General features: G+C 33.6%; 3 protein-coding genes across 19 annotated transcripts; all 3 read left to right on the top strand.

Moving 5' to 3' along the window:
- The first annotated feature begins 5,410 nt into the window (after positions 1–5,410).
- LOC100780360 (uncharacterized) lies at positions 5,411–12,075 on the top strand. Of its 14 annotated transcripts, XM_041005447.1 has the most exons (13): positions 5,412–5,795; positions 6,946–7,032; positions 7,181–7,312; positions 7,400–7,501; positions 7,667–7,749; positions 7,939–8,244; positions 9,015–9,103; positions 9,193–9,296; positions 9,385–9,484; positions 9,729–9,804; positions 9,909–10,023; positions 10,216–10,747; positions 11,260–12,075. In XM_041005447.1, the coding sequence occupies exons 1-13, from the start codon at positions 5,543–5,545 to the stop codon at positions 11,762–11,764; spliced, it is 2,484 nt and encodes an 827-aa protein (XP_040861381.1). In that variant the 5' UTR covers positions 5,412–5,542; the 3' UTR covers positions 11,765–12,075. The 14 variants fall into 14 exon arrangements, with proteins under 14 accessions (XP_014617622.1, XP_014617621.1, XP_014617619.1 ...); XM_014762136.3 differs by having other exon boundaries at positions 5,411–5,795; positions 7,181–7,300; positions 7,667–8,244; XM_014762135.3 differs by having other exon boundaries at positions 5,411–5,795; positions 7,667–8,244.
- Positions 12,076–13,881: 1,806 nt separating this feature from the next.
- Positions 13,882–19,375, top strand: LOC100776475 (uncharacterized). Of its 3 annotated transcripts, none has more exons than XM_003533946.5 (5): positions 13,882–15,179; positions 17,205–17,263; positions 17,534–17,662; positions 17,879–18,014; positions 18,882–19,375. In XM_003533946.5, exons 1-5 carry the CDS (start codon positions 14,475–14,477, stop codon positions 19,185–19,187), a joined length of 1,335 nt encoding a protein of 444 aa, XP_003533994.1. In that variant the 5' UTR covers positions 13,882–14,474; the 3' UTR covers positions 19,188–19,375. The 3 variants fall into 3 exon arrangements, with proteins under 3 accessions (XP_003533994.1, XP_040861380.1, XP_006587296.1); XM_041005446.1 differs by having other exon boundaries at positions 17,205–17,446; XM_006587233.4 differs by having other exon boundaries at positions 13,883–15,179; positions 17,181–17,263.
- A 988-nt stretch (positions 19,376–20,363) lies between these two features.
- LOC100775928 (probable prolyl 4-hydroxylase 12) lies at positions 20,364–24,237 on the top strand. 2 transcript variants are annotated; one of them, XM_003533945.5, is made up of 7 exons: positions 20,364–20,600; positions 21,580–21,696; positions 21,845–21,902; positions 22,003–22,077; positions 23,393–23,450; positions 23,546–23,721; positions 23,825–24,237. In XM_003533945.5, exons 1-7 carry the CDS (start codon positions 20,530–20,532, stop codon positions 24,176–24,178), a joined length of 909 nt encoding a protein of 302 aa, XP_003533993.1. In that variant the 5' UTR covers positions 20,364–20,529; the 3' UTR covers positions 24,179–24,237. The 2 variants fall into 2 exon arrangements, with proteins under 2 accessions (XP_003533993.1, XP_006587295.1); XM_006587232.4 differs by having other exon boundaries at positions 20,365–20,600; positions 21,583–21,696.
- Positions 24,238–24,442: the final 205 nt, after the last annotated feature.

Here is a 24,442-nt window from a genome sequence, read left to right as displayed (position 1 = left end):
GTCACCCCTTACTCCCAGAGACCTTTCTCTCTCACCCAACATTGTTCGTCTCTACCTTTCTGTTCTCACTCTCTTGTTGTGCTATTGTTTCTTTTCTCTCTCCAAGTGCAAAACATCATGCTTTCGTAAGTAGGTCTCTCTATTGGGTGGTGCATGGTGGTTCACTGTGTTAGGTGGTGGGTGTTATGATATGGGCTAAGAAATATAGTGGACCTTTAAGCAAGCTAGCCACACGATTGAATTAGTTTTCTTCGTGGTGGTTGTTCCCAGTTACTCCAGCTTTAATTCAATGAGGTAGGGTTTTATGATTGCTTTGATCTTATTTTATAACCAAGCTCATCCATTATGATGGTGGTGTTGGAGGTCAGCTAGGGTCATCTAGGTGAGGTTAGGAGATGCAGATGACTGGATAGTTTTGTCCTTTAATCTTATTGTGGAGTACAAGAAACAATTACCTTTACGAGAGATGCATTTTCTATACCATGATCCAATAGTCACGCTCCAACCAAAAAAAAAGAAAGAGTTAAGCTTGCAAACTTGCTGATGGTTTAATAATGGGTGTTGCTAGGTGCAACAGCTTTATTGCTTGTGCACCCAACATTTTTTGTTAATTCCAAAATTACCCTGCGCTGAAGGTACTCGAGTTTGTGGTTGATTCGTATGTTAAATTAAATTTACGGATTACATGATCCGTATAAAATATATGAATCATGTAATCCATAAGTATAATTTAAACATACGGATCAAGTTGATCCGTATGGTTTGTACGGATGAACTTGATCCGTATGAGTCATATGGATTAACTTGATCCGTATGATTTATATGGATCAAGTTGAATTGAGACCCGTGCATACGTATGGGCCGTGGAATGAAAATGAATTTATTAAGGAAAGAATTCTAAATCTTTCACATCAATCCTTAAGTAATTTGTTTACTATTAAAATATGTTTTACATATATTCATAAAATATTAATTGCTTGGATTTTATATCATTCTTATCGAAGAAGATATCCCATTAATGAAAACCAATAAGTAAACAATGAATTTTTGGTTTAAATAAATGAATAAAACTATATTTTTTAAAAAATAGTTGAAACACATAAAAGCAAAAATAAATAAATGAATAAAACTGGAAAATAATAGAAAAGGAAAGAAAGAGAAAGTTGAGAGAAAGAATTTGAAAATGGTCTACTTTTTTTTCTAAAACTAAATGAATTAACCATGTCATATGATTGTACCTCTAAAGATACAAGAAACAATGTAGGGAATATTGTTGCAACTGAATTAGTTCAGTTGTAACCAAATTATTGAGCTGAATTACCCGTGATAATAATATAATATTATCATAATATTGAATCATCTACTCAATTGCATCAACCTAACCATATTCAACAACAATATAAAGGGACGTTTTCCCATCTTGATTCTGCTCAGCAAATAACTAAAGCAATTCAGTTTCATCCGTTTCCAAAATGGTGTCTTTCAACAGTACCAACTTCCCTTCTCTTGCTACATAATGCAAAGGTGTATCATCCATTTTTTCTTGTCAATTGTTTTGTCATTTTTTTCCTTAGGGTGTTTACTGCCTACATTGTTGGTGTTGCCATATTTGGCTTATTCACTTACCAATCAAATTTTACTTTTTTATGTTGTAATCTATCAAATTCTTCTTTTCTTCCTTCCTCCAAAATCCCATATCAATTCTAGTGTCTTTCATTCCACAACATCTCAATGGACAGGATCATCCCAATCATAGTGAAATATTTTTTTTTATTAATCTCCTATCTCTTCTATCTTTCAAAAAAACTTGAGATTTTTATTCTACCTGTGTTTGTCAACAAAAAGAAAAAGAAAAACTAGGTTAAAAACTTTGTACCTATATGTGTTTTTTTATTGCATTATCATTGTCTATAAAGAGAAAGAGATTCTAAAGAAGCAAAGCAACCTCATACCTCAAGCACTAGAGTTTGAAAAAAGACAAAAAAAAGGCAATTATTGTTGGGTTGGAGTATTCCTTGAATAATTATTATGTGAAAAAAAAAAACAAAGAGAAAAAGGTTGAAAATGAAATTTGGAGCACAATGTTCATAAGCTAAGCATCAATTCCTATTTTATAAAATAAGTTTCTAAAATAAGCTATCTAATACACAAGAATGAACCCATCTATATTAGATTCTAGCAACCAAAAAGATCCATAATTTTCCACTCAAATTTAAGAAGCAAAATCCCTATGAGAAAAAAAAATCAAAATAAGGATTGAAACAATTTTAGACACATGCCTAGTATATTTATCTATTTATCTATATATATATATATATATATATATATATATATATATATATATATATTTGACAGATATTTCTAATATTTGATAATGAAAAGCATAAGTCTATAGTGATCATAGAAGAGTAAGATTTTCCAAAAATTTATTATTTTGTAAAAAAGAAGAGGACTACTGAAAAATAAAGGTATAACATACCAGACAAAGGATGGATAAGAACACTGATAATTTTGTCAACCGAACTAAAAAATAAGCTACATCACCAAACAATCAAAGGCCATGCTAATGAATCATTCTTCTACCAAGACATCAAATTATCAAGGATAACATGCTTACCTCAACAAATGAAAAGCAAACCAGGAAAACCTTTTCATTGCTTGGGTAACAAAGGAGGTAAACCAAGAAGATTGTATTGGCATAATGGCAAAAGTCCTGAAAATGCATGAACAAATCACTTTACCACCTAGTTTTCATTACACAGATTTCTACTACAACAACACATGGAACTAATACCTATATCCTTATGATAATGAGAACATTATTCCAATGACTTTAATTAGTCAAGGAATTGAAGCACTACTTAAATTCATAAAACATAGAACAGTTTCATGAGGAGTGTTAGCAATTCACTCTCTAACACATTCTTTAACAAAGTTAAAATTGATTAGAAAACACAAATCATGAGCAAGAGTAGCGAGAGCCACACAAAATTTACTATTTCTAATAAATTTCAACCAATGATGAGTGTATTTAAAAAAGAATGTTAAAGATTTCATTGCTACTTGCTAGCATTTCTCTAGTTTCATAGTTCCACAAAAAACTTGAAATACAAAATTTGAGATATCATCATTTACTAGGAGATAGTAATGCCATTAATATATCCAACGGAGAGGAACAAATACGACATAGAACAAACAATATACTAAGGGAACGACTTCTGGCCTTGGTAAAAAAGGGTAATAAAAAATTGAAAACCAATAAAGAAGGCATTGAAATATGTTTAAAAAAAAGAAAAGAAAAACCAATGCATTGTGCTAAACAGAATCAACTTACTTGCCCCAAAGATGAAGCAAAACCAACCAAAGCCAAGAACCCCCAAATGATGAGTCATCTGAACATTCATAGAAAGAAAAAAAAACATCAAAATCAAAGTGGAAGTTAACCACATCTCAAAAACTTTATATTTCTATAAATAATTTAGTACACAATGTAAACTTGCCATTAAAATGATATGATTGACATAAATGGTACTCCTTTGGTCTCAATTATAACAAAAAAAAACATATTTTACACTTATTAAAACTTGAATGAAAACTATTCGAGAAAATGTCCAACTAAAAAGTGAAATGAATATTCAATTCATACTTTGCTTCTCAACAAAAAAAAAAAAATCTTCAGTATATATTTTGTCTTCTCCCAACCCAGTTGAATATTCAATTCATACTTTGCTTCTCAACAAAAAAAAAATAATCTTCAGTATATATTATATCCCTTTTCATGTAAAATTAACTCTTCATAATTTATACATTTCTTAACTTGAGTAATAATTAAGTTAATATTAAGAAAGAAGGAGAGACAAACGACAAATCTTTTTGGTCGTTTAATTGCACAAACGACAAACCTCAAGAAAACAACACGTTGTAACATATCTAGAAATAAAAACTAAGCTTTCTCTCAGAGAAAAACAACCATTCAAAACCACAAAAAAAAAAACCACACTTTCTCCCAAACAAACACCACTAGAAACTCTTTCAAAGACAAAACTAATCTTCGTCGTTCCACTTCTACCTCTCAGCCTTACGCCACAACAACCTAATCATAGAACATAAAGCAAAGGGTATTCACGTGAAGAAAGAGAAAAATGAAAAAAAGGAAGAGGAAGATTATTGAGAGCAGAAAGAAGATTTTTTTAAAGGAATAAAAACACACAACACAAAACACAAAGGGAGTAGAGGATGCGGAGGGTGAAGGAGCGGGATACACGTGCCATGGCAGGGGAGTTTAGGATTTAGGAAGAAAGAGAAAGATAAGAGAAAAAAGAAAAAGAAAGGAGAAGATGGAATGCATTGGTGAAAAGTCCAAATTACCCATGTTTAAGTAACGTGTCAACAATATAGGATATCTATTTAAGACTTTTCGATGAACTATTCTTTAATATAGATTTAACTGTATTAAATGCAAAAAATAAATTACAATAATTATACTATTTAACTATATAAGTGGTGGCTTAATCATATTGAAGGTTTAATTTGGTCCTTGAATTGTTTGAAATGAAAAAATTATACTCATTTAGTCATATTCTCATATTCATTAATTATTTGACGAAATTGATATTTTTTTTATCAATTATTAACACAACTAATGCAAAACGTTCTATTTTTTTTTAAATTGAGTGCTTGACAATTGATGTAAAAGGTTCAATTTGAGTAAAACTTTGGAAGCTTGATGACATTTTTTTACATTGGTTTTCAAGTAACCAATTTAAAAATATGTTTTATATTAGTTGTGTTGTAATTCAAGTAAAAAGTAGTGATTTTCGTCAAATAATTTATAAATCTAATAGAAAGAATATAATTGTTTCATTTTAAAGAACTGATAAACTAAATTGAACCTTAAAATATAATTTATGGACCAATCATGTAATTATGCCTAATTTTACCCAATTTAATTTTAAATAGCATTTTGTAGAAGATCTAAATTAAAGTATACAATATTTTTTCCACTGTTATGATTTTATCATAAAACTTTTTTTAAAAAACAAATTTAACCTATTTTATTTTTCCCCCTTGATGTCTCACCACACTTACTTAGGGCCAGATCCACTGGCCACTCGAAACCCCTCATTAAAAAAATTCATTTATTTACTTTTTCAAAGCTGTTATTATTACTTTTCAAACTCAAAATGAATTTCATCAACCATGATAATTATTTGACCTGAAATTGTTTCTAGGCTTATAATTGAATCTGGAAGGAGTATTTTGTTGTCGTGTAATAAGTTATTCGAACAAAATTATCATCAGAATATATATGGATCTAGATTAAAAAAAAAACTCAAAATTAATTAATTAATTAAAGAAATAAAAAATTCCATCACATTCACTACTAGTAAGAGACATAACAACACAACAAGAGGATGAGAATCCAAAAGTGGCACCGGGTTTTATTCTGTTTCACCCCTTACACCCTACACTACACAACAATCACCACACCCTCCTCCATTTATCTCCTTCACTTCTCTCTCTCTTCCCTCGCCGCAACGAAATGGCGTCCCTCACGTGCACCCCCACCTCCCTCCAGCTCCGATTGGCCTTCGCCGCCCCCAAATTCCCGCACCCCCCGCACGTGCGAATGCGCAACTTCAAGCTCAACCGACTTCGCCCTCTGCGCGCCGCGCAAGACGGCGTCAGCTCCGAGTGGGCCGGGCCCGGGCCCAAACTTGATGGCTTCTCGGGCTGGTCCGACACCGACGCCGAGCAGCGGCCCAACAACGCCCCAAAGAAGGACTCGTATGGAGGTGAGTGCGGTTCTCCAAAATTCTAATTACTAGTTAGTTATTATAATTGCTCACAAATCAATTAATTTTTCTGTTTCATTAGATTTTGCAAAATTAAAAAAAGGAAAATTGTGAAATAGCTTAAGTACTGTCAAATGCATTGTTTTGAAGCTCGTGATGCATGGATGTTTCAAATACCGATATGCATGGCTTGACGGCTTTGTGTTAGAATCTCTTAATCTAAGTTTTTTTTTTTCTTTTTGAATAATGAAGGGATGGTTAACAACTTAACATAACTTGAATATAACATTTGTATTCGAATTTGACTACTATTATGCTTAATAATTTTTTCAAGACATTAAAGACGAGTGGAAGTGATAACTCGATGATGATGATGATGGCAAACTAATATAAACAGTTGCTATATTAAGGAAATTAAAGAAATGATGTAAAAATAAATAAAATATGAATAGTTTATAAATATTTATAAATATATAATTTAATTTGAATACACTGATGCCGTAAAAGTTTTGTACAGTGTCATTTCTGTCATGAATTGTCATGTATATGATAAGATTATTGAATTTTGTAATAATTACTATGGCATATCTAGGATGATTTCTATTTGGTTGGCCGTGTAGTTTATCAATATTAAACTTTTGTATGGTATCCAAAGGTTGAAGCTGTTATTACTAGAGTAGATAGTGTATGCACTGACAATATAAAAGGTTTTTATGGATTTTGATATTGTCACCCAATTAAAAATTTAATCACAGAGAGACCACCATGAATGGTAAATTTGTTGACTTTTTTTTATAATAATTATCATATAAGTCATATTAAGAATGATTTCTGATTGATTGACCGTGTACGTTTTTTGTTACATTGATAGTGTATAGAAATTAAACTGTCAATCAAAGTTGTTGGTGCGGAAACTTTGAAACTAGATCTGGTTTTTGCTACATATTAAACTTGATTGGCTTTTTCTTTGATGATTGAACTTGATTTTGATTGGGTTATTGACTTATTGGATTTGGATTGCATGTTAGTACTGATAAACATGGTTGGGAAATTGAGATAATGGGATGTGAATTACTGAAAATGTCGTGCTTTGTGAAGTTTTAGCAATTCCGCATTACTTAATAACACTTTTGAAGTAGCTTGCTTTCAGGAGTTGTGGGAGTAGGAGTGGCTGGAGTACTTCTACTTTCAGGGCTTACTTTTGCTGCCTTATCTCTTGGCAAACAAACTGGTTCCAGTAAGTAATCTTCGTTTTCTTGTCTCATGTGTTGATCATCAAGTTGGATGTAACGGATTTCCTGCATTTGTGTGAATTGATTTGTCTTCTGTATTGTTTAACTTCAAAATTTTCTGTATTGAAAATTGTAATGTGTCACTGAATTCAGGACCTGAGCAACACATGAAGACCTTGACTACACAGCAGGAGGAACTTTTGTCTTCTGATGACCATAATGATGAAATAACTGAACAAGGGAATGTTGACAGCATGGTGGAACAAGGAAATGGTAAAATGGAAGGTCAGATAGATATATCTGGGGATTATTCTTCTGCTGAGTCTAGTAATTTTTACAGTGACAATAGTATTGTTGATGATTCTGATATAGGATCCCAGTTGATATATGATAGTAAAAACCCCTCCGATGGTGTTGATGATGCTACTAAACATATATCTGTTCAAGAAGATTTACAGGATGAGTTAGCTTTTGGTAACAAGTTAGTTTTTGCCAGTGAAAGCCCAGTGCCACTTGAATCTGAAAATACTATCGATTCTTTTAATGCTTATGGATTTAGAGATTTTGATAGCAACCCTAATGTAGATACAGCAGAATCTACTGCGAATCTTAAAGAAAACCTATTCAATGTTGATCCAGGAGACGCGCCTAACTATGATGATGCTAAGCCACTACACCTTAATACTGAGCAGCATGATGAAATAACCAGTTCAAGTGGAAGTGTAAGTTTTGGTTTTTCTGAAACCTATTCTAGTTCGGGTTCTGATAATGAGACTGGTATTGTTAGTGTTTTGGTCAATCCTGAGTCAAATAACATGATTTCAGATCCTAAGTTTTTCAATGAAGCTGGCCAAGAGAATATTCTGTCAGCTTCAAAGAATGAAAACCTTGACCTGAACAAAATTCCACAGGTCTCTGCTGAGGGAAATGAGCCATCCTTTGAAGAGCGGAGCGTTCCTGGAAATGACCTGTTTGAAGAATCATCTATTTCATCATCAGTCAATACTTTGGTAGATGAGCAGGTTACAAATGATAATTATGAGGTTGATGAAGTTAAATCTAAATCTCCAAATTCTGGATCCTTTTTCTCTGTTCCCGGCATTCCCGCCCCATCAGTAGTTTCTGCATCTGTACAAGTGCTTCCTGGAAAGGTTTTGGTTCCTGCAGCTGTTGATCAAGTTCAGGGCCAAGCACTAGCAGCACTGCAAGTTTTAAAGGTAATTATTTGTTCTTATTCTCATGTATCAAGGTGACATAATGCTCTGTATATTTATAGTTTAGTTCTAGTTTTTTTTATATATATTTTTTACACTGGTTGTTTCTTAAATCTATTGAGAATAATTTAATTACACATAATAAAAAAAGGATGACCCAGCATACAAGGCTCCCCACCTAATGGGATCTGGGAAGGGTAGATGCAGATAATCTTAGCCCTACAAAGGAGAGTCTATTTCCAGGATTTGAACCCATGACAGCTAGGTCACAAGATAGCAATGCTATTGTTGCACCAAGACCCCCCCCCCCCCAACCCCCCCAAAAAAAAATACTTACACAACATATAATCAAAATCCCTATTTTTGTTTAATAAAACATAATTAAGAACCAAGATATACCCAAATTTGAAATCCTTGAATTTTCAGTGGGCATACTAGCTTAAACTTCCGCCGTGTTGATTCACTGTGATGTGTTACTAAGCCATACTCCTAACTTATCTCCAGAGATTTGTAAGAAGGAACAATCTATCTTACTGTTGAAGAAACTAGAAAGCAACTGAAATCGATAATTTCTGCTATCTTTATGTTTGTTCCCAGGTCAAGTGTTATTTGCAAAGCAACATGTATGTAATTAAAGAACTACTGACAGATACACATGAAAACATATTCTTCATAAACATTGTCTCTGATTTAGTGTGGATATTTGTTAATTTATTTATTCTGATCATAAGAAAAGGTTGCTATTGTTCACTTGGAAATTGTTACATCCTTAGGTCATTGAGCCTGATGTTCAACCTAGTGATTTATGTACACGCCGTGAATATGCTCGCTGGTTGGTGTCTGCTAGCAGTGCTCTTTCAAGGTAGTAATTTATTTCTACATATGTGAATAACAAAATGTGTTACATATGTAATATTTGGCATTACATGTGACTTTCTGGTAACTTGTTAGGAGCACAGTTTCAAAAGTGTATCCTGCCATGTACATAGACAATGTTACTGAGCTTGCATTTGATGATGTCATCCCCGAGGACCCTGATTTTTCTTCCATTCAAGGTCAGTACAGGACATCATAATTTTTTTTAACAATACAACTTGTTCCTCTACTCATTCTGTCTAAATAATATCAAATATTGATTTTCAGGCTTGGCAGAAGCTGGACTTATCGAAAGCAGGCTTTCAAGGCGTGATATACAGTTGTCTGCTGAAGAAGATGATAGCCCATTTTACTTCTCCCCTGAAAGGTATGTTCTTTCTGAATTTGGATATCTAACTTGTGGTTGCATTTTTTACCCTCTACAGCTGTGCAGTCATCATTTAAAATTATTGCAATTCTCCTTTTTTTTAAAATAAAAGAGTTAATATTTCATCTCATTTTTTCTTACTTAGTGCACAGTTGCACTACCTTCTGTTTGAGATGTGCTTTTAACTTTGTATGGTGTAGGCTACAATTGTGACCTCCCTTCTCTCCTATATTCATTTCTGCAGTCCTTTATCACGTCAAGATCTTGTCAGCTGGAAAATGGCCCTGGAGAAAAGACAGCTTCCGGAAGCTAACAGAAAGGTTGCTCGACTTATTTCTTTGTCTGATATGTTTAAGCTATCTTCTTTATTCCAACCACGTTGAACTGATGAATGTGTTTGTCAAATCCAATGACTGATGAGCAGGTGCTGTACCAAGTTTCTGGTTTTATAGACACTGATAAGATACATCCTAATGCATGCCCCGCCTTAGTAGCCGATCTGTCTTCTGGGGAGCAGGGAATAATAGCTCTTGCATTTGGTAAGTCATATTCTCTTTGTAATTCTAAAAAAATATTTAATCAATCATGTGCTTGCTAGTGAATTTTCATTTGTATTCATAATAATTTCTTTGTTGTTTCTTTTCTCCTAGCTATTTCTAATCTGATTTTGGTTTTCAGTTTTCACTTATGCTTATAATTTTGGGGTTGGGCGTGGGATTGGGATATTCAAGGTTATACAAGATTGTTCCAGCCAGATAAACCAGTAACAAAAGCCCAAGCAGCTATGGCTCTAGCTACTGGAGATGCTTCTGAAATAGTTAGTGAAGAGCTTGCACGCATTGAAGCAGAATCTGTTGCTGAAAATGCTGTTGCTGCGCATAGTGCTTTAGTAGCTCAAGTAGAGAAGGATATCAATGCAAGTTTTGAGCAGGAGCTTTTCATAGAGAGGGAAAAGATCAGTGCTGTTGAAAGAATGGCTGAGGAGGCAAGACTTGAGTTGGAAAGGTTAAGAGCTGAGAGAGAAGAAGATAACCTTGCATTGACTAAGGAGCGAGCTGCTATTGATTCAGAAATGGAGGTTTTTTCAAAGTTAAGGCATGAGGTTGAGGATCAATTACAAAGCCTAATGAATGACAGGGTAGAAATAGCACATGAAAAAGAGAGGATTAGCAAGCTTCGGGAACAAGCAGAAGTTGAAAACAAGGAGATTTGCCGTTTACAATATGAGCTAGAGGTTGAAAGAAAAGCCCTGTCCATGGCCAGGTAAAATCATGAAACTTTTAGAGGCAACAAAATTATGTTTGATCAGTTTTCAATTTTGGTTTCATAGAATTGGCAAAAGTAGATGTGATGTGGGGTCAGAAGCATTGTCAAATATATTTTCCTGTCCTATTTTAGTCCAAATAAAACTAATTACATAACTTCCTATCACTGATATGTTAATTAGACAAATGATCACCATACATTTGTTACTTTCTGCCGTTGCATTCCTTTATTTTGCAACAGTTATTTTCTGTATTAACTGCTTCCAATTGTATTTGTGCTACTACATATTGTGTCTAGATCTACTTGAATTTTTGACACTGATGTGGTCAGCACTACTGAGATAGCTAGTCCTTCTGTGAGACTAATGCCTTATTGACGGTTGTTGCTTATCTTAGTTAAATGAAACAGTTTAGAGAAAGTCATTTTTGACACATATATTGTCCAGTCAAAAAATAATAGCTCTTACCCTATTACATCCTTAATAAATGGTTATGCTGATTCTTGGACAGGGCTTGGGCAGAGGATGAGGCCAAACGAGTGAGAGAGCAAGCAATAGCCTTAGAGGAGGCTAGAGATCGTTGGGAGAGGCATGGAATCAAAGTGGTAGTTGATGATGACCTCCGCAAGGAGGCCTCGGCTGGAGTGACATGGCTTAATGCCTCAGAGCAGGTCTCGGTTCAAGGAACAGTTGACAGGGCCGAGAGCTTATTGGACAAGCTCAAACAAATGGCTGCAGATATCAGAGGAAAGTCTAGAGATACCCTTGATAAAATCATTCACATGGTTTCCCAATTAATATCAAAATTGAGGGAATGGGCATGCAAAACAGGAAAACAGGCTGAAGAATTTGGAGAAGCTGCCATCTCAAAGGTAGGCAAGTCAGCCAGTGAGTTGCAGCTAAGTGCCCTTGAAGTTGGATCTGGAATCAAAGAAGGTGCTAAGCGAGTTGCTGGTGATTGTAGAGAAGGGGTTGAGAAAATCACCCAAAAATTCACACAGAAGTTCAAGACCTGATGTTTTCTACCCTCAAACATTTTTTTTCAAGCTTATTGGCTGTTGAGTGGCCAGAGATGTAGTTTGCTTTGATTTTCTTTTTGCGGTGCTTCAATAGAGACGTGCACCAGACACCGCCAGGGACATTGGCAGTTACTAACTTCTAATAACTGCCTTTCGAAGATCAAAACATATTCATGTGAAGCCATGTTTCAAATGTTTGTATAATTGATACCAGTAAGAATTGTAGTTGAGGAATAACCAGTCGTAATTCAACATGTTGCCATGTCTGCAGCACATCTAGAGTAAAGATAAGCAGCATGGATTTTTTACATTTGAAGCATGCTGACTATAAGTTGTCATGATCATTACTCTCTCAGACCCTCCTTAATAAGGAGCATTTTCAGTAAGGGTGTTAGTATAATAAGTGATTTTTTAATTTCTTTTCTTTCTAAAACCTGGATAAAGATATTGGTTTGTGGTTCATTATTATCATTGTTAAATTGTGGTTGAATTATCCAAATGTTGAGTGGAATTGGACTCTATTACTTAAGCAAGGTCAAACTCTCAAAATTGAGCTTTGTAAATAAAAATAATAATTTAGAGAGAACACATCAAAGGTGGAAAGGTGGTTAGCTAAGTTCTTTTACATAAATTAATGGATGATAAGACGTTGGATATTTCATATCAATATTATGACAACTTAAAAAATTAACTATTATTAAATTGAAAATAATTAAATATTTTTCATATTATATAATGTATCAGTAATATTTTAAGGTAGGTGAAATTTTAAAACAATATAAAAATTAATTATGTATTGCAAAATGAAGTAAAAAAATATGGAGTTTAACTAACAAATAAACAAGTATATAAATATTAATATTGGATTGTGATTTGGAAATAAACTTGAAATTTTATTTAGTCTTATTAATTACTTAATTTTTAGAAATATTTTCAAGAAATTCAAAGAAAAGGTGTTATTTCTATAAAATAAGAAAAAATAAAATAATGCTTGTAATAAACTTTGACTTTTTTTTCAAGAGAGAAAATGGAATTATTATTGCAATAGTCAAATTCCCTTTTATTAATATGGAAAGTTTAACTATTTTATCCTATAGGCTTTATTAGCATTTGGGCTTATGCATTATACAAGATAAATATTTATTTATGTAATTAAATTTATAATGAATAAATACTTTTGAATACATCAATTATATTATAATTAAAATTTATAATAAATAATTTATATTATGGTATCATATTTTTTAACTATTAATATTTTAAAAATATTAAAATTCAATTTAAAAATACCAAAAATTTTTATACTAAAAAATAATTTAAAAATAAAGATGGAAATGATAAATAAAAAAAATAAAATATTAAGAATACTTTCCAAAAATACTATTGTCAAAATAAAGATATTTAAAAATATTTTCCTTAAACAACAACTTTTAAAAATGCTCTTAGTTAAAATAGCTTTTCTAATTTATGTATAAAAACTGCCAAATTTTATTACAACTTTTTTTTTATAAAATAATATTTTTTTTACAACTTTGATATGTAAAAAAAAAATCATTTTATCCCTTGATGATATGATATACTTAATAAATTTAAAGTAAGATTTTCAGATAAAAAACGTACAAGTTGTTAAACTCTAAAAAAAGAAAATGGCAGTCCATCACCCATCTCCAAATGACTTGCAGCTTTGGCAACCCCTTTTTTCCCTTTGCTTCGAAACAGCGACAACCAAAATTCTGCAATAACAATAAGCTTAAATATGTTTTTGTCACATTAATTTATTATTTTTATTTTTTTTAATTTTAATTCATAAAGCTTTACATTTTGCAATTTTAATGTACCTAAGTTTGTATTTCTCCGATGTTGATTTTTGTAAGATTTTATATTTTTATTTATAATTCCCATAAATGGAGACTTACATGAATCAAAATTAAAAAACATAAACTTAAAAAACTAAAAATAAATAAAATATTTTTACAAAAATCAAAATTAAAAAAATACAAATTTCAAACACAAAGTTAAAATAAACTTAAACAACCAAAAGTGAAAAAATGCTATAACTTAGCGGAAAGAAAAACATATTTAAGCCATCAGAATATTACAGCTGGCGACCCAATAATAAACCTCAGAAGGTCTCATTTTCACACTATGACCCTGTTCCATTAATCAAAATGTCTTCTTCTGAGTTTAGGCTTCATTAATCCTTAATCAGTTAATCCCCATCAAATTTTCGCTACTGGCTGTCTTTCCATTCCCCCTTTTCCTTCATTGTTCCATCTGGGTCCTTTGACCAATGCGAAATTTGTGATCTTGATCAATGATCACCTTTCAGTCACAATTTTGATGTTTATTTATTTATGAGTCCCAGTGCATGTAATTTTTCGTGAGTTCACTGGATTCTCCATTTTGTGTAACAATTTCCACTATCCCCTTTTGATATGCCTCCGTTTTTCTAGAAGATTCAACTGTTCTAGCTTGGAAGTTACAGTTTTTTTTGTTTATTGCCACTAGGTTCTTTGTTGGTCACCGTGTATATTGATATTCTGCTTATTGTACAAGGAAAAGATTGAACCCCTTTTTTAAGTTTAAGCGCCAATTTTCCACTTTTTGTGTTCATAATTGCCCTTGAGAGGAAATTTGTGCAAAACCCATATATTGGTTTGCACTTTGCAGTCTATACAGCTTATAGCATGCATAGTCTGTAGGCACAATGTCAATCCTTTGTGGCCTTCCTCTTGTGGAATGCGTGTACTGTCTGGCTTGTGCGCGTTGGGCTTGGAAAAGATGTCTTCATACTGCAGGCCATGACAGTGAGAATTGGGGCTTTGCCACGGCAGAAGAATTTGAGCCTATACCTCGCCTTTGTCGCTACATTTTAGCTGTGTACGAGGATGATCTTCGCCACCCCCTTTGGGCACCTCCTGGTGGCTATGGAATTAGCCCTGATTTGTTACTTCTCAAAAAGACGTACGAAGATACCCGTGGTAGGGCGCCACCCTATGTACTGTATCTTGATCATGAGCATGAAGACATAGTTCTTGCCATCAGGGGTCTTAATTTGGCAAAGGAGAGTGATTATGCGGTTTTGTTGGACAATAAATTGGGGAAGAAAAAGTATGATGGGGGGTATGTTCACAATGGGTTGTTGAAAGCTGCGGGATGGGTTTTGGATGCGGAATGTGAAGTTTTGAGGGAGTTGGTGGCGAAGCATCCAAATTACACTCTGACTTTTGTTGGACATTCCCTTGGAGCGGGTGTAGCAGCTATGCTGACAATGGTGGTGGTGCAGAATCGAGATAGATTGGGAAATATTGATAGGAAGAGGGTCAGGTGTTACGCCATTGCACCTGCTAGGTGCATGTCGCTGAATTTGGCTGTCAGATATGCAGATGTCATCAACTCCGTTGTGCTGCAGGCAAGTTATCGTTTTTTTTTTCCTATTTATTTGGTTGTTGATGAGTTTAGAATCCTGTGCAAATCCTTGATTTAATTCCTTAACAAATCTTGAACACCTAAAGCATGTATAAAATAACTGGGAACGAGTTACTAATAACAAATTATCAAGCTTTTAGATTACAATGCAAGTATCCTATCCAGTCTATAAACCAAACTCCATTCAGTGGCAGCCCCACAGGCAAACACAAATATGTGAATACATCTATTCTTCTCTATTGCTTTATTTTCTGAGGCATTTTTTGCCATGAACAAAGCATCACCGCTTTTATATTTGTAATGAGAGCCCCTAGCTCCCTTGTGAACTGTATTGCTGCACCTGATTGCAGATCATGGGTTGTGATATGACAACTATTCCCTTGATACCCATTGTCTTCCTTGCAAAAAAAACTTGGTCTAGCGGGTGAATAGTGGGGGCCACGACAGCCCACAACAGCCAGAGCTCTATCTTTGATGATGACCCATCATCCCATCGCACTCTATGGAAGAATATGAATTTGGTGGTTTTGGTGGCGGTCTCTTGATTGGACAACTTGAGATACCAAGTTGTGTGGCCATGCAGACCAGTGCTTCTATGTTGAGTTGATGGTATTACCCAAACCCCAAGCCTTCTTTGTTGCCATCAGTTCAGTCCTTGGCTCTCCCTTTGTGTCAAACGTAGGGCTTGCCTTCTCTTTACAACCCAAAAATAGATCCATCTGTATCATTTCTGCCACTATGATTCTTGATCTCAAGAACTTCATTTTTGCTTCTGTTATCTGATTCTCTGTCCATAATGTTGTTGAGTTGCTTTTGTTTGGTTTCTTCCAATTTTTGTATCTTTGTATTCATTTCTTGCCCTTGAGCTGCTAGTTCTGTTCTCTCTAAAGCTTCAAATCCTGTTATGTTTTCTAGCTGCCTTTCATAATCATTCATCAGCTTCTACTCCATGCTCCATTGTTTCTTGGCTCTCCTCTTGAACTTATTCTCTGCATTCGTTTTCTTGCTCTCCGGGTTTGGAATCTTGAAGATTATTTGGAAAAACCCAAGTCTCACATTGGGTAGAGATAATGCCAACATAGAGTATTTAAGTGGAGGGTAACCCTCATCCTATGAGCGTAACTATTTGCAGTCCCATTAACATAACCCCTTGTATTTCTTGGACTTATTATCCCAACTAACTAATTACTAATATACTAACTAACTGACTAACAAGTTTGCTTTAACTTACCTTCTTTTGATGTATGTTTATATGAAGTTTTTGCCTTGTTTATAGAAAGAAAAGATTCAGTAAAGAGTAGTGAAATTGTATAGAAAAAAGATTCAGCAAATAGTTGTAAGAAATTCAAGAATTGTTTTTTTTGCTCAGCAAAAATAATATAGTGTATTAATTGAGTACCAGGGGTACTAGGAATACATAGTGTCTCAATCCAATCCAATAACCTCTAATTACAGTCCATAACTTGCACTAATTTTTCTCTTTTGGAAATTTTTTTTGCCAGTTTATCTCAAGAGTCAGAGCTACAGATTTCTGTACATAAAATAATCTGGTTTTCTGAATGATAACTCACCTTCAGGTTTAATAGTTTAACAACCATTCAGCTAACTTCACATGTGACGATGTGAGAAGGTTATGTGCTTGTTGGTGTCTCTATATATTGAAAACCATTATATCCATAGTAACAACTTTCAGTCAGAGAGATGAATGAACACATTTAAATGTTAAGAAAGAAATAATTTGAGATCTTGCATGAGTATTAGTCTGCTCAATAGAGGTCAAATATTTGGATAAAGACTGTTTCATATGGAACATAATGAATTAGTAGATGATTTATTCTTATAAGTAGTATATTGCTTAAACTTACTCTATGCGTTTGACAATATAGAATTTTAGCCTAGTTGCTTTGAGCATAAGCTGCATTAGAAAACTTGTCTTTCTTCATGCTTCATTATACCTGATGCCACTGAATCTTTTATTTTGAAGTTGACCGCTCTTTACCTTGATCAGGATGACTTCTTACCAAGGACAGCCACTCCATTGGAAGATATATTCAAGTCTCTTTTCTGGTATGTCTTAAGGACTTGTGTAATTATGGTATTCTTACTATCAATAAAAGGATGGAAGATGTTTTGGCATGCTAAAGTCTATTTACATCATTTACACCCACCCCCGCCTCTCCCCCCTTCCTGCTTTAGAAAAAACTCTATGCTTGGAAAAGACTTCATCATTAACTGGCATGCTATAAAAAGGTGATACCAACGATTAGTGAAACCATTATTTGTGTTATTTTAATGTGTTCATAATTTGTACTTATACTTTTTTTCTGTGGCTGGCAGTTTGCCATGCCTATTGTGCTTGAGGTGCATGAGGGATACATGTATTCCAGAGGAGAAGATGCTGAAAGATCCAAGGAGACTCTATGCACCTGGTCGCCTTTATCACATTGTTGAGAGGAAGCCTTTTAGGTATGGTTAAGAAAACAAAACAGTCTTGCCTTATGCTGAATTCTAACGGTGGTTTTGGAAGTTTCATTATTTCTTTGCTTTCTTCTTAATTGTCTGACTGTGTTTATTCTCTTGTTTCTTGCACAATAAAATATGTTAACATGGTTGAGGTTAAAAGGATGTTTATACAGCCTTTTCTTTAGGCCATGCCTGAACTTCTAAACGTCTTATATGCAGAATGGGAAGGTTCCCCCCAGTAGTGAGGACAGCAGTGCCAGTAGATGGAAGGTTTGAGCATATAGTCCTTTCTTGTAATGCCACATCTGATCATGCCATCATTTGGATAGAGAAAGAAGCCCAAAGGGCTCTGGATGTAAGTGTAATTGTTTATTGGGATAAGTTTTAGTCTGTTTCTCTTTTTTGTGATTTCCATAATTATCTGTGGTTGTGAATGCAATATCGTGCTCTTTTACAGTTCCTGTTTATCCAATGCCCTTCAAATTTGAAATGTGTTGAGATTCCACATTGACAAGAGATATGACCAATGTAGGGCGATCCTTACCTTATAAGTTGGTTGAGGTTGAGTTAGGCCCTAAGCTCAAATTCTAAGAGAGCATCAAAGCCTATCTTAGATCTGTTATTGGGTCACCCATATTTGTTTATGCTCTAGATGTCTATTCCTAGGTGAAAGGGGATGTTGTTATTGGGCCACCCACATTGGTTTACACTCCAGATGTCTAGTCCCAAGCATGAGGGGGGATGTTGAGATCTAACATTTACTAGAGATATGACTTATGTAGTCCATTATAGGCTTCAGCAGTCCTCATCTTACAAGTCAATTTTATGGGATTGAAGCCTAAGCCCAAATTTTAAGAAAATGATTGGAAGACATGCTTATGAATTGTGATGGATCTGTAATTTGATACTAATAACAATTTCTACACCTCTAGTATATCTCCCTCTCATGGAATAGAAAGAATTAAGCAAACATCTTTTTATTGTTTTTCCTCCTTGAGAAATGCTAACAACACACTCCCTAATAAGAAATGCTAACAACACACTCTCTAGTACTCTCTTCTCGACATATTCTTGTGGATTTCAACTCATAGGAGAGAGAGTATGTTGAAAAGAGTGTGTTAGTGACACTCTTTGATGTGAGAGAAGCATAGATTCCACTAATTTGGCATGGTTTTTAATGAACTAAATTTAACCTTTCTCTTATGTTTTACATCAACTGCAGTTGATGCTGGAGAAAGATGAAACCATTGAAGCCCCTGCCAAGCAAAAGATGGAGCGTCAGGAAACCCTAACCAGACACAATGACGAATATAAAGCAGCATTACAAAGGGCCAAAACATTAGATGTTCCACATGCTTATACACCGCCATCAGAGTATGGCACTTTCAATGATGAGGGAGAGGAGAACTCAACAAGATCTCAAGGCGAGTCTTCTAATAAAAGTTCAGTGGACGAAAGCTGGGATGCGTTGATTGAGCGTCATTTCGATAAGGATGAACATGGCCACACTGTGCTGAAGAAAGAATGATAGAATAAGTCGTTTTTGCAGAATTCGTTCATTCTTGTTGTGTCTCTAATTGTAAACCCAGATGGAACTTGAATTGGGGAATGATAAATTTGTTAGATGTTAATGGGGATCTGGATTCATGTGTATAATGAAATAAATACTCAAACATGTAAAAAATTAAGATAGTGAAAGTTGAGAGTTTACATAAATTCATGGAGGGTTTATAGACTTTACTTAATAGTATTAAACAGACAATCATAGTTGCATATAATAGCATGGTTATATTGAGTTGATGGGGGAATTTCCACTTAACAATTCTCACCTAACAATGAGACTCCGAATACATAAGTTATAAGTTATTAGTAACTACATCAGAAAAAACAGTTTAAATAAATATTTTTTTAAGAATTAGATTATTTATTTTAAGCAAAAACAGTTTAAATCAGAAATTCATAAAATTGTTAATTTTATTTTTTAAAAAATCACTTATTTTAAAAAATAAATTTAAACAAACTAATCGTTAGTTGAGCGGGACTCCTCATGAAACTCAATATGACCTTCCATATGCACAATCCAAATTGGCAAAACAATCTGCACATGGGTTGGTTTGCTTTAAATGTAACAAGTTTTTCTTCTTTCACTTTTAAAAGTTATTACTATGCCATGAACAACAAAAATATTTATTAAACGTAAAAAAAGGAGATTAATAAAAGAACAGGACAAGAAATGTGACCGCCTTGTTTCTTTGCTTTTAATTTTTCTAACTCTGATGTATTATTTCTTCCTACTTTAAACAACAATTGTTTTAAAGAAGGAAAAAAACCTTAAACTACTAACTAATCATGCAATAATTATTATTACTAATAAATACTGCTACCATCCTTATATAAGACCATTTTTATTTTATTGTTTGTGTCTTGTTTATAAGACTACTTTTTAATTATTTGGTGTATTAATTTTATTATAATATTCTTAATTAAGTACACATTTTTTGTAATTAGGATTGAAGAATAGAAGAAGTCACATTAATTAATTAAGTAAAAAATAATTAAGTAAAAAGAGAAATGAAAAATAATTTTAAAAAATAATATAAATTATTAACAAATTTAATATGACTAATTATTTTTGTTAGGAATTTGAATCAGTTGAAATAGTCGGAACAGTTAAAAAGACTAATGGAACGGAAATGATATAAATTAAATTAGGTGACGAATAACAGAAAAGGGAAGAGAAGCAAAATGATGAACCGCGTCACATCACATTCACGTCACTGCCAATTCGAAAATTCCGATTACACACAACTTTTGTTGCATTGATCTCCGATTCCGTTTTCCAACGATTCTTCGTATTCTCAACAATCTCAATGACTTCTATCTCCCTTCTTCACGCCCTGTTCGTGTTCTTCTTCCTAATTGCCACTTCTCTTACGGAAAGGTAAATTGCTGAAATGCCCTCGCTCTCTCTTCATCATTTTTGTCACAATTTGCACGCTTTGAGGTTTAATGTGAATAAGAATTCAGAGATTTGGGTTGACGAAAAGAAAAAGGCTTTTCGATGTTAAATTGATATGTTATAAAATAAAGAAAAAAGTTTGAAAAAGCTGATAAAAGGAGGGACACCAAGTGAAATTTGATTAAATCTTATGTGAGTGTAATTTGTCCTGATATTAATAACAGTTAGTGACAGAATGGTAGGGGCTAATTAACTGTACAAATTATGCCCACGGTTGCTGAAACTTGTGCAAGAGGGACTACTGGTTTGAGCAACATTTTTTGTTTTGTTTTTGTGAATAATTAAGAAAATGTGGTCTTGTTTTTGTTTGTTTCCTATTTTTAATCTTAATAGTTTATAGTTTAATTTCTATGGACTGTCAATGTTATGTGTCAAACAACCAGAATTCATCCTTAGTATGACTGTTCAGGTTTAAGGTTCACTATACAAATAGTTTAAATCAACCAAAATGATGATGATGATGATGGATGGTTGAAAAATAACCATGCCCTTTAGCATGTGGTCAGAGATTTGATTCCAAAAGTTTGTGTATATGGAAGAACATCTTTTGAGAGAAATTAGTTCCTTGAATTGATCTCGCTATCTTGAGTGATTAGTCTCTGCCCAACTTCACCCAAAAGGTAGTTTAAATAAGAAACACAGTAAAAATTAAGTCACATTGTAAAAATTGAAAATGAAAGAAAAATTTTCTCATAAGATCTGACCTTTATGTTTTTGTTCACATTAGTTCTCAGTTCTCACGTATTAGATCTCGAGGACTAAGTTTTTGAAAACTAAAGAACCAAGGGGGTGGATTTAATTCCCATCATTCATGAATCATGACTGATGTTGTGTATTTGATTTTTTACTAGTTACTAATCAGATTGTTTATATTGTTGTTCTCATTGTTAATTTGCATTAGCAGTAGGAAGGAATTAAGGAGCAAGCAGGAAACTGCATTACAAATGTTAGAGCACTCAATTCATTATTCCAACAGAATTAATCCATCACGTGTTGTCCAAATCTCCTGGCAACCAAGGTCAGGTACTTTCTAGAATTTTCCCATATATCATTAGTTATTGTGGTACTGATGAAGATATGCAAGTCTTCTATTATAATCTTTTAATTTGTTTGCTTATTTACCAGCCGGTTCTAACTCTGATTTATTGTTACCCCTCTTGCTGTAGGGTTTTTCTGTACAAAGGGTTTTTGTCGGACAAGGAGTGTGACTACCTTGTTTCTTTGGTAAGATGTGTTTCTGTTTGCAATGGTTTTTAAGTTGGTTTCTACTTTCTAGTATTTGGGCTAGTTTTTTTTCTAATTTAACCCCCATCTTTTGGCCTAGGCATATGCTGTGAAAGAAAAATCCTCAGGGAATGGTGGCTTTTCAGAGGGGGTTGAAACTTTCTTGGATATCGAAGTGAGTTTGAACTTTTTCTGTACCTGCTTGGACACACTAGAATTTAGCAAATTAGGTTCTGTCCATAGTTGCTTTATAGTTTGGACTATGCTTTGAGAGATGTTTGCGTATAAAGGATTTTGTTTCGGTTGATTCTCATGTTGTTTGTTGTTTCCAAAGTTATACTAATGGTGAAATGTTATGTGCGGCTTTTTGGAATTGTGAAAATCCTGCTTACTGGATATTCCTTATGCAGGATAGTAGGATAGTTAATACTAGACCAATGTGAAGGGTTTGTGAATGATAAATGTTTCTTTTCACTTCGCTAGAGATATAAAATGTTCTTGGTTTTTTCACCTAACAGCTTTAGCTTCTCCTTTGTAATTTATGTATATATTCCTAAGCCTGCAGCAATTAATAGCATAACTCTTTAGTTGATTTAGTTCTAGGTTGATTTGTTTGTCAGTCAACCTAATAATCCCCGAAATACATGATGTGGGGAATTTGACCCAAAAAATGCAGGGAACTAAGCCTAATTTCCATCATTGGAGGACTAATATAACCATCTCTGTATCTTTTAGGACGAATTCAATTATTAATTCTATTAGTGACAGAAAATTAAAATGACAGCATTTTTTTTTGTTTTAGCGCCTCATTTTATGTTTCTAACTATTGTTACTACTACTATCCCTCAGACAATAAAGTCATTCACTTTTTAAATTTTTTTCTAAATTAGTTTTGTTTAGTTGAATACCAAAAGATTGTTGATCAAGTGTTCGCAAGTCTGATATTTATCATGCTACTTGTTCTTGAACATTTTGTCATTTTTTCTTTAATAATTTTTAACCTTCAAAACTCAATCAATCATAACTTATAACCTATATCAATTTTACTTTTTTATCAAAAAAAATAATAATATCAGTTTACTTTCTTTGTAGTAAACTGCCAGGCTTCAGCATGGGCTTTGGGTAAAATCCTGTACCCTCTTTTATAAGAGTTTATTCTGAAATTGCAGAAAAATAAAACATGTCCCATATATACTTCAAGGTTCTAACTGCTCACAGTTCTGCTGTTTCACTGTTTGTAACTATAAGGTTAATAGTGTATAGAAATATCCTTATTGGTATAAAAGAATTATGATCTTTTACATATCAATGTTTCTATTATACTGAAACCGAAAGCTTGAAGTCATTTTTAATCTTGTTTTTTTCCATTAATGAATGAATGCACTGCAATTGCTTGTTGTTTTAAGCTTGCTACTTGACCTGAACAGTCTATTACTATTATTGACACGGTATTGTGGACATTGTTATGATGATGTTCTACATTGTGTTAGGATGATATTCTTGCAAGAATTGAAGAAAGACTTTCACTTTGGGCTTTCCTTCCTAAAGGTATCTATTTGGTCAGCTCAGGCCAATATGGTCAGCTTATGTCACACAGTCCTAACATATAATTGTCTTGTTTGTTGATAATTTTTTTCCACTAGAGTACAGCAAGCCTTTGCAGGTCATGCATTATGGGCCTGAGCCGAATGGTCGGAACTTAGATTATTTTACAAACAAAACCCAATTAGAATTAAGTGGACCTTTAATGGCAACAATTGTTCTATATCTCTCAAATGCTGCTACTCAAGGGGGTCAAATTCTCTTTCCTGAATCAGTTGTAAGGCCATTTGAGTTTTTCTTCTGTATGCTGTTGTTTACTTTTCAACTCATTCTGGATCTGTCTTCACTATTTATTAATCTTGTCAAATATATATTCTCAGCCCAGGAGTAGCAGCTGGTCAAGTTGTAGTAATAGCAGCAACATTCTCCAACCAGTAAAAGGGAATGCAATTCTGTTTTTCTCTCTTCACCCGAGTGCTTCTCCTGACAAGAATAGCTTCCATGCTAGATGCCCTGTCCTTGAGGGTAATATGTGGTCTGCAATTAAATACTTCTATGCAAAACCAATTAGTAGTGGCGAAGTCTCAGCCATTTCAGATGGTGGTGAATGCACTGATGAGGATGACAATTGTCCCGCTTGGGCAGCCATGGGAGAATGTCAAAGAAACCCTGTGTTCATGATTGGATCTCCTGATTATTATGGTACATGTAGGAAAAGTTGTAATGCATGCTGATCACAAATTGATTTTACTTTTAACACTTTCTGTTTATATAAATATTCTCCCTAGAGAAATACATGTGGAATTATCAATTGCTTTTCTTAAAAATTTCCTCAAGTTCTTTTGAGCTGCACATCAAAAGGTGCTGAAAATAGTGTATAGGAAATTAGGACTTGACACGATATAGATTTCAATATTTGATGTAATTTTTTTGAATATCCTTTAGAGATGTATTGAGTGTTGACACATGATGATTTAAATTATGTTTGGTAAAACTAT

This window comes from Glycine max, chromosome 9, assembly GCF_000004515.6.
Source record: "Glycine max cultivar Williams 82 chromosome 9, Glycine_max_v4.0, whole genome shotgun sequence".
NCBI classification, from domain to species: domain Eukaryota; kingdom Viridiplantae; phylum Streptophyta; class Magnoliopsida; order Fabales; family Fabaceae; genus Glycine; species Glycine max.
The sequence above is the reverse complement of the archived record's forward strand: the minus strand, read 5'-3'. Positions and strand labels throughout refer to the sequence as shown.